Below are 13,844 nucleotides of genomic sequence, written 5' to 3'. Positions count from 1 at the left end.
CAGGCTCCATGCAGGGAGCCTGATGTGGGACTTGATCCCTGGTCTCCAGCGTCATGCCGTGGGCCAAAGGCAGGCACTAAACCACTGAGCCACCCAGGGATCCTCCAAGATCACTGTTTCTTTCTTTCTTTTCCCCTCAGCTTTATCAAGATATAATTGACAAAATTATATATTTGAAGTGTACAATGTGATGATTTGATATATGTATGCCTTGTGAAATAATTATCATAATCAGATTAATTAACATATCCTTCAACTCACATAGTTACTTTTTTTTCTTGTTTGGTAAGAACACTTAAGTCTACTCTCTTAGCAAATTTCATTACAGTATTTTTAACTCTCATCACTGTAGTGTACATGATCCCCAGAGCTTATTCATCTTATTACTGAAGGCTTGTACCCTTTGACCAGCATCTGCTTCTCCCCCACTCCCCTGCTCCTGGTAACCGTTATTCTATTCTGTTTCAGTGAACTTCTCCCCCTACCCCCCACCTAAATTCTACACATAAGGGAGATCATACGTATTTGTCCTTCTCTGTCTGGCTTATTTCACTTTGTATTATATCCTTTAGGTTCATCCATGTTGTTACAAATGATAGGATTTCCTTTCTCATGGCTAAATATTATATTCCATTGTGTATGTATACAATATCTTCTCTATTAACTCATCAGCTGACACTGATTGTTTCCGTATCTTGGCTATTTTGAATAATGCATTGAACACTGGAGTGCAGGTATCTCTTTGAGATACTGATTTCATTTCCTGTGGGTAGTATACCTAGAAGTGGGATTGCTGGATCATATGGTAGTTCTTCTGAACTATTTCATTCTTTCTCCTTTTTTTTTTTTTTTAGATTTTATTTCTTTATTCATGAAAGACACAGAGAGGCAGAGAGAGAGAAGTAGGCTCCCTGTGGGTAACCCAATCCTAGGACACTGGGGTCATGCCCTGAGCTGAAGGCAGACATTCAAACAGTGAGCCACCCAGGCATCTCTCTCTTTTATTTCTTTTAAAGATTTATTTATTTATTCATGAGACACACACAGAGAGAGAGAGAGAGAGAGGCAGAGGGAGAAACAGACTCCCTGCAGGGAGCCTGATGTAAGACTTGATCCCAGGACGCCGGGATCACACCCTGAGCCAAAGGCAGATACTCAACTGCTGAGCCCTCAGATGTTCCCCCCCCCCTTTTTTTTTTTTGAGACGGAGGGGGCGAGGGTGCAGAGAGAGAGAGAGAGAATCTTTGTTTTATAAAGATTTATTTGTTTTAGAGGGGAGAGAGGGGCAAAGAAAAAGGGAGAGAGAATCTCAAGCAGAATCCCCTCTGAGGAGCCCAACATGGGGCTTGATCTCACAATTCTAAGATCATGACTTGAGCCGAAATCAAGAGTTGGATGGTTAATGGACTGAGCCACTCAGGCACCCCTCAGCTGTTTAATTCTTTTTTTTTTTTTTTTTTTTTTTTTCAGCTGTTTAATTCTTGACCACCTCAGAGCAGCTTGAAATTCTGTACTTGTAGACAAATATTTTAGGAGCCACTGGGTAATTAGCTTTGTAGTGATTTGTTAATTACGAAAAATTGTCTTGTTGACTATTTAACATATTATATTTGAGAATGAATGTCTTTGCATCCAAATCCAATGGAACTGACAACTTTCATTTTTGAAATGCAAGGTTGATCTTGCGGGAAGTGAGAACATTGGCCGTTCTGGAGCAGTTGACAAGAGAGCTCGGGAAGCTGGAAATATCAATCAATCCCTTTTGACTTTGGGAAGGGTTATTACTGCTCTTGTAGAAAGAACACCTCATGTTCCTTATCGAGAATCTAAACTAACTAGAATCCTACAGGATTCTCTTGGGGGACGTACAAGAACATCTATAATTGCAACAATTTCTCCTGCATCTCTCAATCTTGAGGTAAGTCTTTTAGAAGGTTATCTGCAAGTGTAGTAGATATAATTCTTATTTAGCCAAAACATGCTCTTTTTTTTTATCTTGTATTTTAAAATTTCATTAATGGCTTTCATTCATTCTAAGCAAGAGTAGAAGAACCTAGATATTGCACATGGACACATAGAGGAGGATACCACTGAAAAGATTGTCTTCCTTCCTTCCTGGCAGCTTTTTTAATCTTAAAAAGCCAATTACTTAATGGCTTTTCCCACACAGTCTTCAAAAGAAACTGCTGTCATTATTCATTTATTACTCATGCTTCATTCCTTTTCGTAGATGAATTATTTTCCATTGTATGAATATAGAATGGTCATTAGCAGTAGATGGTTACATGATGTATGGAGTTGTCTTGTTTTGTTTTGTTTTAGATTTTATTTATTATAGTGAGAGAGAGAGAGAGAGACAACAAATGGGGGAGGGGCAGAAGAAGCAGCAGACTTCCCTCTGAGTAGGGACACCCCTTCCCCCTTTGGCAGTGACGTGTGGAGATTTAATTGAAGACTTAAAAATGGGTTAAGTGAATGCCAGTGTTGTAGAACCTGCTAAGAGGGCACTGAATGTGTGAGAGGAGTCGGTAAAACCAAGAGAAGTAAAAAGGATGGTGAAATCTCTTATTTTATTGTGATTGCTCCTTTAAATGGAGTTTGAAGAGTTTTTATAAGGTCTCTTACTCCCCTTTTTTTTTTTTTTAATTTTTAAAATTTTTATTTATTTATGATAGTCAGAGAGAGAGAGAGAGAGAGAGAGAGGCAGAGACATAGGCAGAGGGAGAAGCAGGCTCCATGCACCGGGAGCCCGACGTGGGATTCGATCCCGGGTCTCCAGGATCACGCCCCGGGCCAAAGACAGGCGCTAAACCACTGCGCCACCCAGGGATCCCTCTTACTCCCCTTTTGTTTTAAAAAACCTCTTTCCAGGGCATCTGGGTGGCTCAGCAGTTCAGCGCCACCTTCGCCCCAGAGTGTGATCCTGGGGATTCAGGCTCGAGTCCCATGTCAGGCTCCCTACATGGAGCCTGCTTCTCCCTCCTCCTGGGTCTCTGCCTCTCTTTCTATGTCTATCATAAATAAATAAATAAACAAATCTTTTTAAAAAATAAATAAATAAAAATAAAAAATCTCTTTCCTTAGAATACATGTACTCACCCATTAAAAACTCACCCATAAAAAGTATGTAATTTGATGATTTTAATATATTTGCAGAGCCATGCAACCATCACCAAAGTTTAGAGCATTTTCATTACCCCAGAAAGAAAACTTGTATAACCTGTTAGGAATCACTCCTCATTTGCCCCCATTCCCAGCCCCAGGTCACTACTAACCTACGTTAAAATTTTTTTTTCTTTTTTTTTTTTTTTCCTTTTTTTTTAAGATTTTAGTTCTTTGTTAGACTGCATGCATGCTTTAGCGGCAGGGGGCAGGCGCTGAGGGAGAGGGAGAAGGAGAAGCAGACTTCCTGTATCAGAGAGCCTCATGTGGGGCTCAATCCCAGTACCTAGAAAGCGACCAGAGCTGAAGGCAGGTGCTAAGATGCTAAACCGATGGAGCCACCCAGGTGCCCCAACCTACCTTTTTAATCTATAGATTTGCCTAGTCTGGACATTTCATGTAAATGGAATCATGGAATAAGTGTTCTTTTGTGACTGGCTTCTTGTACTTAGCATGTTTTTAAAAAAGTGTTCATCCATATGGCTAGCATATATTCATGCTTCATTCCTTTTTGTAGGTGAATTATTTTCCATTGTATGGATATGGAATGCTTTGTTTATTCATCAGATGATAGAGTTCATTGAATGTGAAGACTAATGTAAAAAATGCTTAGGTCAAATTATCATAAAGTTGAAAACCCTGAAAATTGGAAGGAAGGGAAAAAGGATGTTTTGGTTTTTTGTTTGTTTTGTTTTTTAAAGATTTTATTTATTCACGAGAGACACAGAGAGAGAGAGGCAGAGACATAGGCAGAGGGAGAAGCAGGCTCCCTGCAGGGACCCAGATGTGGGACTCGATCCCGGGGCCCCAGGATCACGACCTGAACTAAAGGCAGATGCTCAACGGCTGAGCCATCAAGGCATCCCAAAAAGGATGTTTTGAACAAAATTCCTTGTAAAGGCTAGACATAGTGGTCCTAGTGGATGATAGATTTTTAGGTTAGATATAACCATTAGTTGTTTCTTGTAAGTTATTTTTTGTCTCTAAGTTATTATTTCTTTTAAGATTTTATTTATTTATTCATGTGAGACACAGAGAGAGATAGGCAGAGACACAGGCAGAGAGAGAAGCAGGCTCCATGCAGGGAGCACATGCATCCTGGATCTCCGGGATCACACCCGCAGGCCGAAGGTGGCACTAAACCACTGGGCCACTGGGGCTGCCCTGTCTCTTAAGTTATTTTATAGTACATTTTAGGTGTACTCTAAGTTACATTATTCTTATAATATTTTTAGTAACTGGCATTTTTTCTTCTTCACAGGAAACTCTGAGTACATTGGAATATGCTCATAGAGCAAAGAACATATTAAATAAGCCTGAAGTTAACCAGAAACTCACCAAAAGAGCTCTTATTAAGGTAACTGAATTTTGTGGAGTAATGTAATCTTGTTTGACAAATGAGGACCTGAAATAGATAAACTGTTGAAAGATTTAAATTGCCTGTGGTAAGGCTTTTCATCTAATGATTTTAATTAGCTACCTAATATATTAAAATGTTTTTTATAATGCTAATATGGTGACTTTACTATCTATCAAGTCAGCAAAATTTGCAATTATTTACCTTTACAAAATTAATTTATTTATAGCTTTTTTGACATAATCACCATACGTTAATGTAGTATAATTACCACATATTAGGGTATAATTTCCATAATACTCATCCATTGTAAGCCTACAATTCAAAGATTTTTAGTTCATTTATAGAGTTGTGCAACATCACTACAATCCAGTTTTAGAAAATTTTATCACTATAAAGTTCCCTCTGTGCCCATTTGCAGATAGATTTCCCCTTTCTAGACATTTCTTAAGTGGAATCATGCAATATTTGATCTTTGGTATCCGGCTTCTTTCACTTGGCATAAAACAGGGACTACATCTGTGTTGTAACATGTTTCAATAGACGTTTCTTTCTATTGCTGAATAGTATTCCATTAAATAGAGAGTAACACATTGTCTTTATCCATTCACCAGCTGATGGACATTTAGATTATTTCTAATAATGCTACTATGAACATTACCATTCAAGTCTTTGTGTTAATGTGTTTGCAGTCCTCTTAGGTAGGTACTTAGTTTAATTTCTGTGTTGCATAGTAAGTTTGTCTTTTACTCTTTAAGAAACTTCAAAGTGGCTGAATCATTTTAAATTTTTATCAACAGCCAATGTATGAGTGTTGCACTTTCTCTACATCCTTTCTAACAATTGTTATAGTTTGCCCTTTAAATATTAGCCGTTTTGGGGATCCCTGGGTGGCGCAGTGGTTTGGCGCCTGCCTTTGGCCCAGGGTGCGATCCTGGAGACCCCGATCGATTCCCACATCGGGCTCCCGGTGCATGGAGCCTGCTTCTCTCTCTGCCTGTGTCTCTGCCCCTCTCTCTCTCTCTCTGTGTGACTATCATAAATAAATAAAAATTAAAAAAAAAATATTAGCCGTTCTAATAAGTGTATTATTGTACCCTCAGCATGGTTTTAATTTGCATTCCCCTAATGAATAATGATAATGTGTATCTTTTCACATGCTTATTATCCATTTGTATATCCTTTCTGTGAAAGGTCTATCCAAATCCTTTGCCCAATTTTTAGTTGATGTTCTTTTTTTTTTTCTTTTTTTAAGATTTTATTTATTTGTTCATGAGAGACACAGATAGAGGCAGAGGGAGACCAGGCTCCATGCAGGGACCTTGATGTGGGACTTGGTCCCAGGACCACAGGATCATGACCTGAGCCAAAGGCAGATGCTTAACCGTTGAGCCACCCAAGCGTCCCTTTTACTTGGTGTTCTTATCACTGAGTTTTTAAAATTTATTTATTTATTTATTTTTAAAGATTTATTTATTTATTTATGATAGACATAGAGAGAAAGAGAGGCAGAGACACAGGAGAAGGGAGAAGCAGACTCCGTGCCGGGAGCCCGACGTGGGACTCGATCCCGGGACTCCAGGACCACACCCTGGGCCAAAGGCAGGCACTAAACTGCTGAGCCACCCAGGGATCCCCATCACTGAGTTTTAAAGGGTTGTTTATATCTTTCAGATACAAATAGCTCTTTATGAGATGATTTGTAAATATTTCCTCGCAGTCTGGCTTGTCTTCCTTTTCTTGGTAGCGGTTTTTTTTTTTGTTTTGTTTTGTTTTAATTTAAGTTTGTATCGAGATAACTGAGAGAAATGATGGAAAAATCCTTAGTACATTTTGTCAAATTAGAATAGATTATCACCACAGAGATACTGACATTAATAACAATCCATTCATCTTATTCCTCAGTTCTCCTTATACTCATTTGTGTGTGTGTATTTAGTTCTATACAATTTGTCAAATGTGTAGGTTTGTGATTCAACCACCACAGTTAAGATACTGAGCAATTCCATCACTGCTGGGGTCCCTCATATTGCCATTTTATAATCACTTCCTTCCCACTCCCACGTCCCCTTTCCAATCTCTGGTATCCATTAATCTGTACTCTGTATCTAAACTCTTGCCGTTTCAAAAATGTTACTGAATGGGGCACCTGGATTGGCTCAGCGTTTGAGCGTCCGCCTTTGGCTCAGGTCATGATCCTGGTTTCCTGGGGTCGAGTCCCGCATCAGACTCACAGTAGAGAGCCAGCTTCTCCCTCTGCCTGTGTCTTTGTTTCTCTCTCTGTGTGTCTCATGAACAAAGAAAATCTTTTTTAAAAAAGTTATTGGGGGATCCCTGGGTGGCTCAGCGGTTTAGCGACTGCCTTTGGCCCAGGGCGTGATCCTGGAGTCCCGGATCGAGTCCCACGTCGGGCTCCCGGCATGGAGCCTGCTTCTCCCTCCTCCTGTGTCTCTGCCTCTCTCTCTCTCTCTATGTCTATCATAAATAAATAAATCTTTAAAAAAAAAAAAGTTATTGAATGGAATCCTATGGTATATAAACTTTCAAAATTGTGTTTTTCACTACTACTCAGCAGAATTATCTGGAGGTTCACCTGAGGTGCGCACATTGATCTTTCCTTTTGAGTGCCGAGTAGTATTCCATTGTATGTATGTATCATACATATAGTTTGTGTAACCATTTAATTACCTGTTGAATGACATTGGGCTGATTTCAGTTTTTCATAATTATAAGTAAAACTGCTATGAACGTTTTGTTTGTAAGTATCTGTGTAAACTACATTTTGCCCAAGAGTGTAAGTTTTTGTGTGTTTGTTTTTTAAGGAAATTCTAAGCTGTTTTCCAGATTGGCTATACCATTTTATATTCCCATTAGCAGTGTATGAGTGATCTAGTTACTCCACGATTTCACCAGCATTTGGTGTTGTAACTATTTTTTATTTTAGGTATTCTGATGAGTATAATAATAATAGGTGATAAATATTTCACTGTGGTTTTACTTGCATTACTCTAATGGCTAATGGTGTTGAACATCTTTTCATGGGCTTATTTGCTATTTGCATATCCTCTTCATTGAAATGTCTATTCGTGTCTTGAAACCCATTTTCTGATTGGGTTTTTAATTTAAAAAAAATTTGAGAGCCTCCTGATTGGCTCAGTTAACCATCTGACTCTTGATTTTAGCTCAGGTCATGATCTCAGGGTCCTGGTATCAAGCCCCTTGTAGGGCTCCCTATGCAGCGTAGCGTCTGCTTGTTGTCTTCTGCCTCTCCCCCATCCTCTCTCTCTCACCCTCTCTCTGTCAAATACATAAAATAAATCTTTTAAAAAAAATTTTGGGGAGTGCTGCCTAGGTGGCTCAGTTGGTTGGTCATCTGACTTGATTTCTGCTTAGGTTGTAATCTCAGTCTCAGGATTGTGAGCTGAAGCCCCATGTCAGGCCCTGAGCTGTGTATAGGGCCTGCCCAAGATTCTCTCCCTCTCCCTCTGCCCACCCCCTGACCTCTAAAAAAAATTTTTTTTAATATTTTATTTTTAGTTAATCTCTACACCCAAAATGGGGCTTTAACCCACAACCTGGAGATCAAGAATCACATGTCCCACCAACTGAGCCAGCCAGGCTCCCTGCTAAATTGGAGTTTTAAAAATTATTGTGGTTTGAAAGTTCTTAATATGTTTCAGACACTAGTCCTTTGTCACAAATGTGGTTTGCAATCTGTAGCTAGCTTACCTTCCCAATCTGTAGCTTATCTTATCTTCTTAAATGGGCTTTTTTTTTAAAGATTTATTTTTTTATTATTTTATTTTATTTTTTTATTTATTTATGATAGTCACAGAGAGAGAGAGAGAGAGAAAGAGGCAGAGACATAGGCAGAGGGAGAAGTAGGCTCCATGCACCGGGAGCCCGACGTGGGATTCGATCCCGGGTCTCCAGGATCGCGCCCTGGGCCAAAGGCAGGCGCCAAACCGCTGTGCCACCCAGGGATCCCTTTTTATTTATTTTTTTTAAATTTTTTTTTTTATTTATTTATGATAGTCACATAGAGAGAGAGAGGCAGAGACACAGGCAGAGGGAGAAGCAGGCTCCATGCACTGGGAGCCTGATGTGGGATTCGATCCCAGGTCTCCAGGATCGCGCCCTGGGCCAAAGGCAGGCGCCAAACTGCTGCGCCACCCAGGGCAGGGATCCCTTTTTAAAAGATTTTGAGAGAGAGAGCGAGCAAGCTCTCTCCCATGTGTGCATGCACACAAGCAGAGGGAACAGCAGAGGGAGAGGGAAAAGCAGATTCCCCGCTGAGCAGGGAGCCCAACTGAGGGGCTGATCCCAGGACTCTGGGATCATGAACTGAGCTGAAGGCAGACACTTAACCAACTGAGCTACTACCCAGGTGCTCCAGTTTCCTCACTTTCTTAATGTCATTATAAACTCATGGACCTACTTGTGATATCCTTATTGATGTTCGAATCATCCCATCTTGGGGCAGTGGGTAACTCTTTAAGGGTGTTCTTGAGTCCTTTTTACTAGTCTAGGCTTTGTTAGTTTCCTTGCTCTATTTTGTTTGACAAGGTGTTCAAGGTTTATCTTACATGTCTCTTGCTCCGGTCCTAGAGTCAGACACTTCTCTAAGGAATCCTGGTTCCTTTTAATGTGAAATGCTATTTGGACACCAACTTGGTTACTGGAAGTTGTATTTTTTTCTTCATTATATTTTTATAATGCGTGTATTTAAAGGAGCTTTGAAATTTGACTCTATTCTAAACAAATTAATATTGAATGAAAAGTGTGATTATGACTTTTTATTATTTTTTATGCTTTAAAAAACATAAAAGGGGGACGCCTGGGTGGCTCAGTGTTTAAGCATTTGCCTTTGGCTCAGGGTGTGATCCTGGAGTCCTGGGATCAAGTCCCACATCGGGCTCCCTGCATGGAGCCTGCTTCTCCCTCTGCCTATGTTTCTGCCCCTCTCTCTCTCTCTGTGTCTTTCATGAATAAATAAAATCTAAAGAACAAAGTAAAACATAAAAGGGCCTAAGTACTTATTTATCTATTACATGTTCTCTCCAAAATAAATGAAAAAAACCTTAAATCCTGAATTGATACCTATAACGTTATTCTTCTGTAGGAATATACAGAAGAGATAGAGCGTCTGAAACGAGATCTTGCTGCAGCCCGTGAGAAAAATGGGGTGTACATTTCTGAAGAAAATTTTAGGTAAGCCCTTGGCTATGGAAATTAATTTCCAAAAATAATCATTTTTTGATAAGGTGTTTGAAGTAAAATTTACTTATGTGACAATAACTATAATCTTTATATCTAGTGCTTCCTATAAGTGCTTCTCTTTCTTTTAACATGAATAAGTAGTTACCAAATAGTTAAAAAAATTTTTATATAGCTTTAATTTTTAAATAATTATAGATTCACATGAAGTTGCGATTAAAGCACAGAGAGGTCCCAAAATTTTTCACTTGTTTTTCCCATTCATTACCTCTTGCATAACTTTAGTATAACATCAAAACTGGGAAATTAACATTGACACAATGTGCATATATAATTGGATGCCATTTTGTCTCATTTGTGGATTGGTGTAGTTCTACAATTAAGATACAGGACTATACTACCATTACAAAGATCTCCCTCTTGCTGCCCCTTTGTAGTCATACTCATCCTTCTTCCCTAGTGGTACCTAACCTTTGGCAACCACTAATTTGTTCACTTTTTAAAGCTCTGGAGTAGTTTATTCAAAGGAAATCTACTGAAGTTTTATGTAGAAACAATAACAACAGATTGAACAAGGGTCCGAAGGTGAGCGGGATGCCAAGAATTTTAAGTTGAAAATTCCTGCTTGCATTTATTCTTGAAGGCATTAAGGAGAGTGACTTTCACAGTGCATTTTATTTTTTTAAAGATTTTATTTATTTATTTGAGAGAGAGACAGCAAGAGTAGGGGGGTGGGTAGAGGAAGAGGGAGAAGGGGAGGTCTATGTGGGACTTCATCCCAGGACCCTGAGTTCATGAACTGAGCCAAAGGCATGTGCTTAACTGACTGAACCATCCAGGTGCCCTCACAGGGCATTTTTAAAAAATTAATGAGGGATCCCTGGGTGGCTCAGCGGTTTAGCGCCTGCCTTTGGTCCAGGGCGCAATCCTGGAGTCCTGGAATCGAGTCCCACATTGGGCTCCCGGCATGGAGCCTGCTTATCCCTCTGCCTGTGTCTCTGCCTCTCTCTCTCTCTCTCTCTCTCTATCATAAATAAATAAATAAATCTTTAAGAAAAAAAAATGATAAAAGGTATTTAGAACTAATTGATAATAATGAAGAGCATTTTAGCATCATCTTTTATGCGACTTTTTTTTACAGGCGATACATGTATTTTTACATTACATGATTGTTCTGGGATGCCTGGATGGCTCAGTGGTTGAGAGTCTTCCTTTGGCTCAGGGCATGACCCCAGAGTCCTGGGATCGAGTCCCGTATCGGGTTCCCCGCAGGGAGCCTGCTTCTTTCTTCCTCTGCCTATGTCTTTGCCTCTCTCTCTCTCTTTCTCTCTCTCTCTCTATCTCTCATGAATAAATAAATAAAATCCTTTAAAAAAAATTACATGATCATTCTGATAATAGATAAATCATTTATTTAAACTCATTTTCTTGGGGCACCTGGGTAGTTCAGTCAGTTAAGCGTCTGCCTTCAGCTCAGGTCATGATGGTCAGCAGCAGAGCAACTACCCTCATCCACATCCAGTAGTAGGTGAGAGGCTGCCTGTCCTTTAACCATCAAACCTGGGGGGAACATCACTTATTGATTAGATTAGGTCTGAGCTGTGCCATATAGGAACCAATAACTGTTAAAAGGAGTCCAATTTCCCTGATTGTCTTGAGCCAGTCAAGCTTAGTTCCTGGATCTGGGGATGGAGTCCGATTCCCTCCACACAGCTTGGCTTCTACAGTCAGGAGGGAGTCATTTCCCAAAGGAAATGTGGATTTCCCCCACATTACCCAAAGGAATTGGGTGCTTAGTAGGTAATCAGTGAAAGAGTGAACAAGTGTTTTTGTACTATGATTTGCTAATGTAGTATCTTCTGTTGTCAAATATTGGACATTAGGGACTGATTATCTTATTTTCTTACCTTCTGTTGACTATTGCTTTGATGTATTTTAGATTAAGAAAATTTGTAAAGTTGGGCAGCCCTGGTGGCGCAGCGGTTTAGCACCGCCTGTAGCCTAGGGCGTGATCCTGGAGACCCAGGATCAAGTCCCACGTTACGCTCTCTGCATGGTGCCTGCTTCTCCCTCTGCCTGTGACTCTGCCTCTCTCTCTCTCTCTCTCTCTGTGTGTGTCTCTATGAATTAAAAAAAAAAAGAAAAGAAAATTTATAAAGTTGTAAATAAATAATAAATTTTAATTTGTCAATCCCATGATTAAAAAGACAATATTTGTTCTTTTTTTTTTTTTTTAAGATTTTGTTTATTTATTCATGAGAGACATAGCAAGGCAGTGACATAGGCAGAGGGAGAAGCAGGCTCCCCAGAGGGAGAAGTAGGCTCCCCGGAAGGAGCCTGATGTGGGATTCAACCCCCAGACCCAGGATCATGCCCTGAGCCACAGGCAGATGCTCAGCCACTGAGCCACCCAGGTATCTTGACGTTGTTTGCTCTTCATAAACATGAGGCATAATCTGAGAGTTCTTAGTGAAACACTTTTGGAATTATTACGCTGTAAGAGAAGGATTAGGAAAGCTGCAGCCAACATTTAAAACGAGATAATGCTTTATTTACTCCAAGCTTAATAGACCTTTAAAAATTTTATCAAAACTGTATCATCCATGAAATAACAATGTTGAATTACCTTTTACACATTCAATATAAGAAAAGCATTTCAGATATCTCATTCTATATTAAAGAACTATTTCCAGGAAAGAACTAATATAGTTCATGGGAAGACTGTCAGAATTAACTATCCTTTTATACTTCAGTTCTAGCTTTTTCTTAGTAATCTCTAGTAATTTGAGGAAATTTGCATTCACAAAAGTATCTTTGTCATTTAAGCATAGTGTGAAATAGAAAATTGTTGGTTATGAAGGCACTAGACTACAAAAGATAGTACATACTTTGGGAACTTGCTAATGCTAAAGAAATCAGAGATCCATTATTTTATTTATTTATTTATTTTTAAAGATTATTTTTTATTTATTCATGAGAGGTAGAGAGGCAGAGACATAGGCAGAGAGAGAAGCACGCTCCATGCAGGGAGCCTGATGCAGGCTCCATCCTAGGACTCCGGGAACATACCCTGAGCCAAAGGCAAATGCTCAACCCCTGAGCCACCCAGGCATCCCAATCAGAGATCCATTAAAGTGGACCAGAATTATCTAAAGTGGACCAAAATGTCAGTAGTACTGAGGCTGCAGAACTGTGTTCTAGAGGATAATCCTTTGAGCTCATGAAGATTTTTGTGGTGGTATGATGGTGGAATGTGTTGAGGTGTATATTGGGGTATGTATGCAGGGAGCAGGAGGTATAATTGCTTTGTATATATACTTTAACTTCTCTAGTTTTTAGCCCCTTATCTCATCCCTTCCTCCTGTGACACTTGATGCCTTCAAGTCCCAAGCCTTTCCTAGATTCTGTGGGTTTGTACTCCATATTCCTGATAGCAGACACTTAAGTTGTGTGTCCCCCCCCCATCTCTACTTTATGTGAGTTATAGTCCTTTGTCAGCTTTGTACCTTCACAAATTTTATATATATACATGATTTTTTCCCTCATTGGTAGGGATTCTCAGTTTCAAAATGGAGGTCGCAAGAACAGTCTGTTTATAAAACAAGGACAAGGAATACATTCGTGTTTTGTAATTTGTATGTATTGCTTTTGACACTTTGGCATGATTATTGTAGTGATAAATGGTAGAGAGGACGTGTAACTGTTAGGAAAAAATATTAACTGTTAAACTTATATTATTTTAGAGCCATGAGTGGAAAACTAACTGTTCAAGAAGAACAGATTGTAGAATTGATTGAAAAAATTGGTGCTGTTGAAGAGGAGCTAAGTAGGGTAAGCATTTTAAGATTTTTTATTTATTTATTTTTAATTTTTTAAAGATTTTATTATTTTTAAGTAAGCTTTACACCCAACATGGGGCTTAAGTTTACAAAATTGAGATCAAGAGTTGCATGCTCCACTGATTAAGCCAGCCAGGTGCCCCTGAAGATTTTTTATTTTTAAGTAATGTCTATATCCAGTGTGGCACTTGAACTTAACATCCCCGAAACCCTAAGATTGAGACTCTTATGCTCTACTGACTGAGCCAGCCAGGTACCACCACCACTCC

General features: G+C 39.4%; 1 protein-coding gene across 1 annotated transcript in view; it reads left to right on the top strand.

Annotated features, from left to right (window-relative positions):
* KIF11 (kinesin family member 11) overlaps positions 1-13,844 on the top strand; it is a 48,382-nt gene that overhangs the window by 10,284 nt on the left and 24,254 nt on the right. Inside the window, exons 8-11 of the mRNA XM_041735377.1 lie at positions 1,676-1,918; positions 4,424-4,519; positions 9,642-9,730; positions 13,480-13,567. Of these exons, the coding sequence (XP_041591311.1) occupies positions 1,676-1,918; positions 4,424-4,519; positions 9,642-9,730; positions 13,480-13,567 (516 nt within the window). The remainder of the gene's footprint in view (positions 1-1,675; positions 1,919-4,423; positions 4,520-9,641; positions 9,731-13,479; positions 13,568-13,844) is intronic.

This window comes from Vulpes lagopus, chromosome 2, assembly GCF_018345385.1.
Source record: "Vulpes lagopus strain Blue_001 chromosome 2, ASM1834538v1, whole genome shotgun sequence".
NCBI lineage: Eukaryota > Metazoa > Chordata > Mammalia > Carnivora > Canidae > Vulpes > Vulpes lagopus.
The sequence above is the reverse complement of the archived record's forward strand: the minus strand, read 5'-3'. Positions and strand labels throughout refer to the sequence as shown.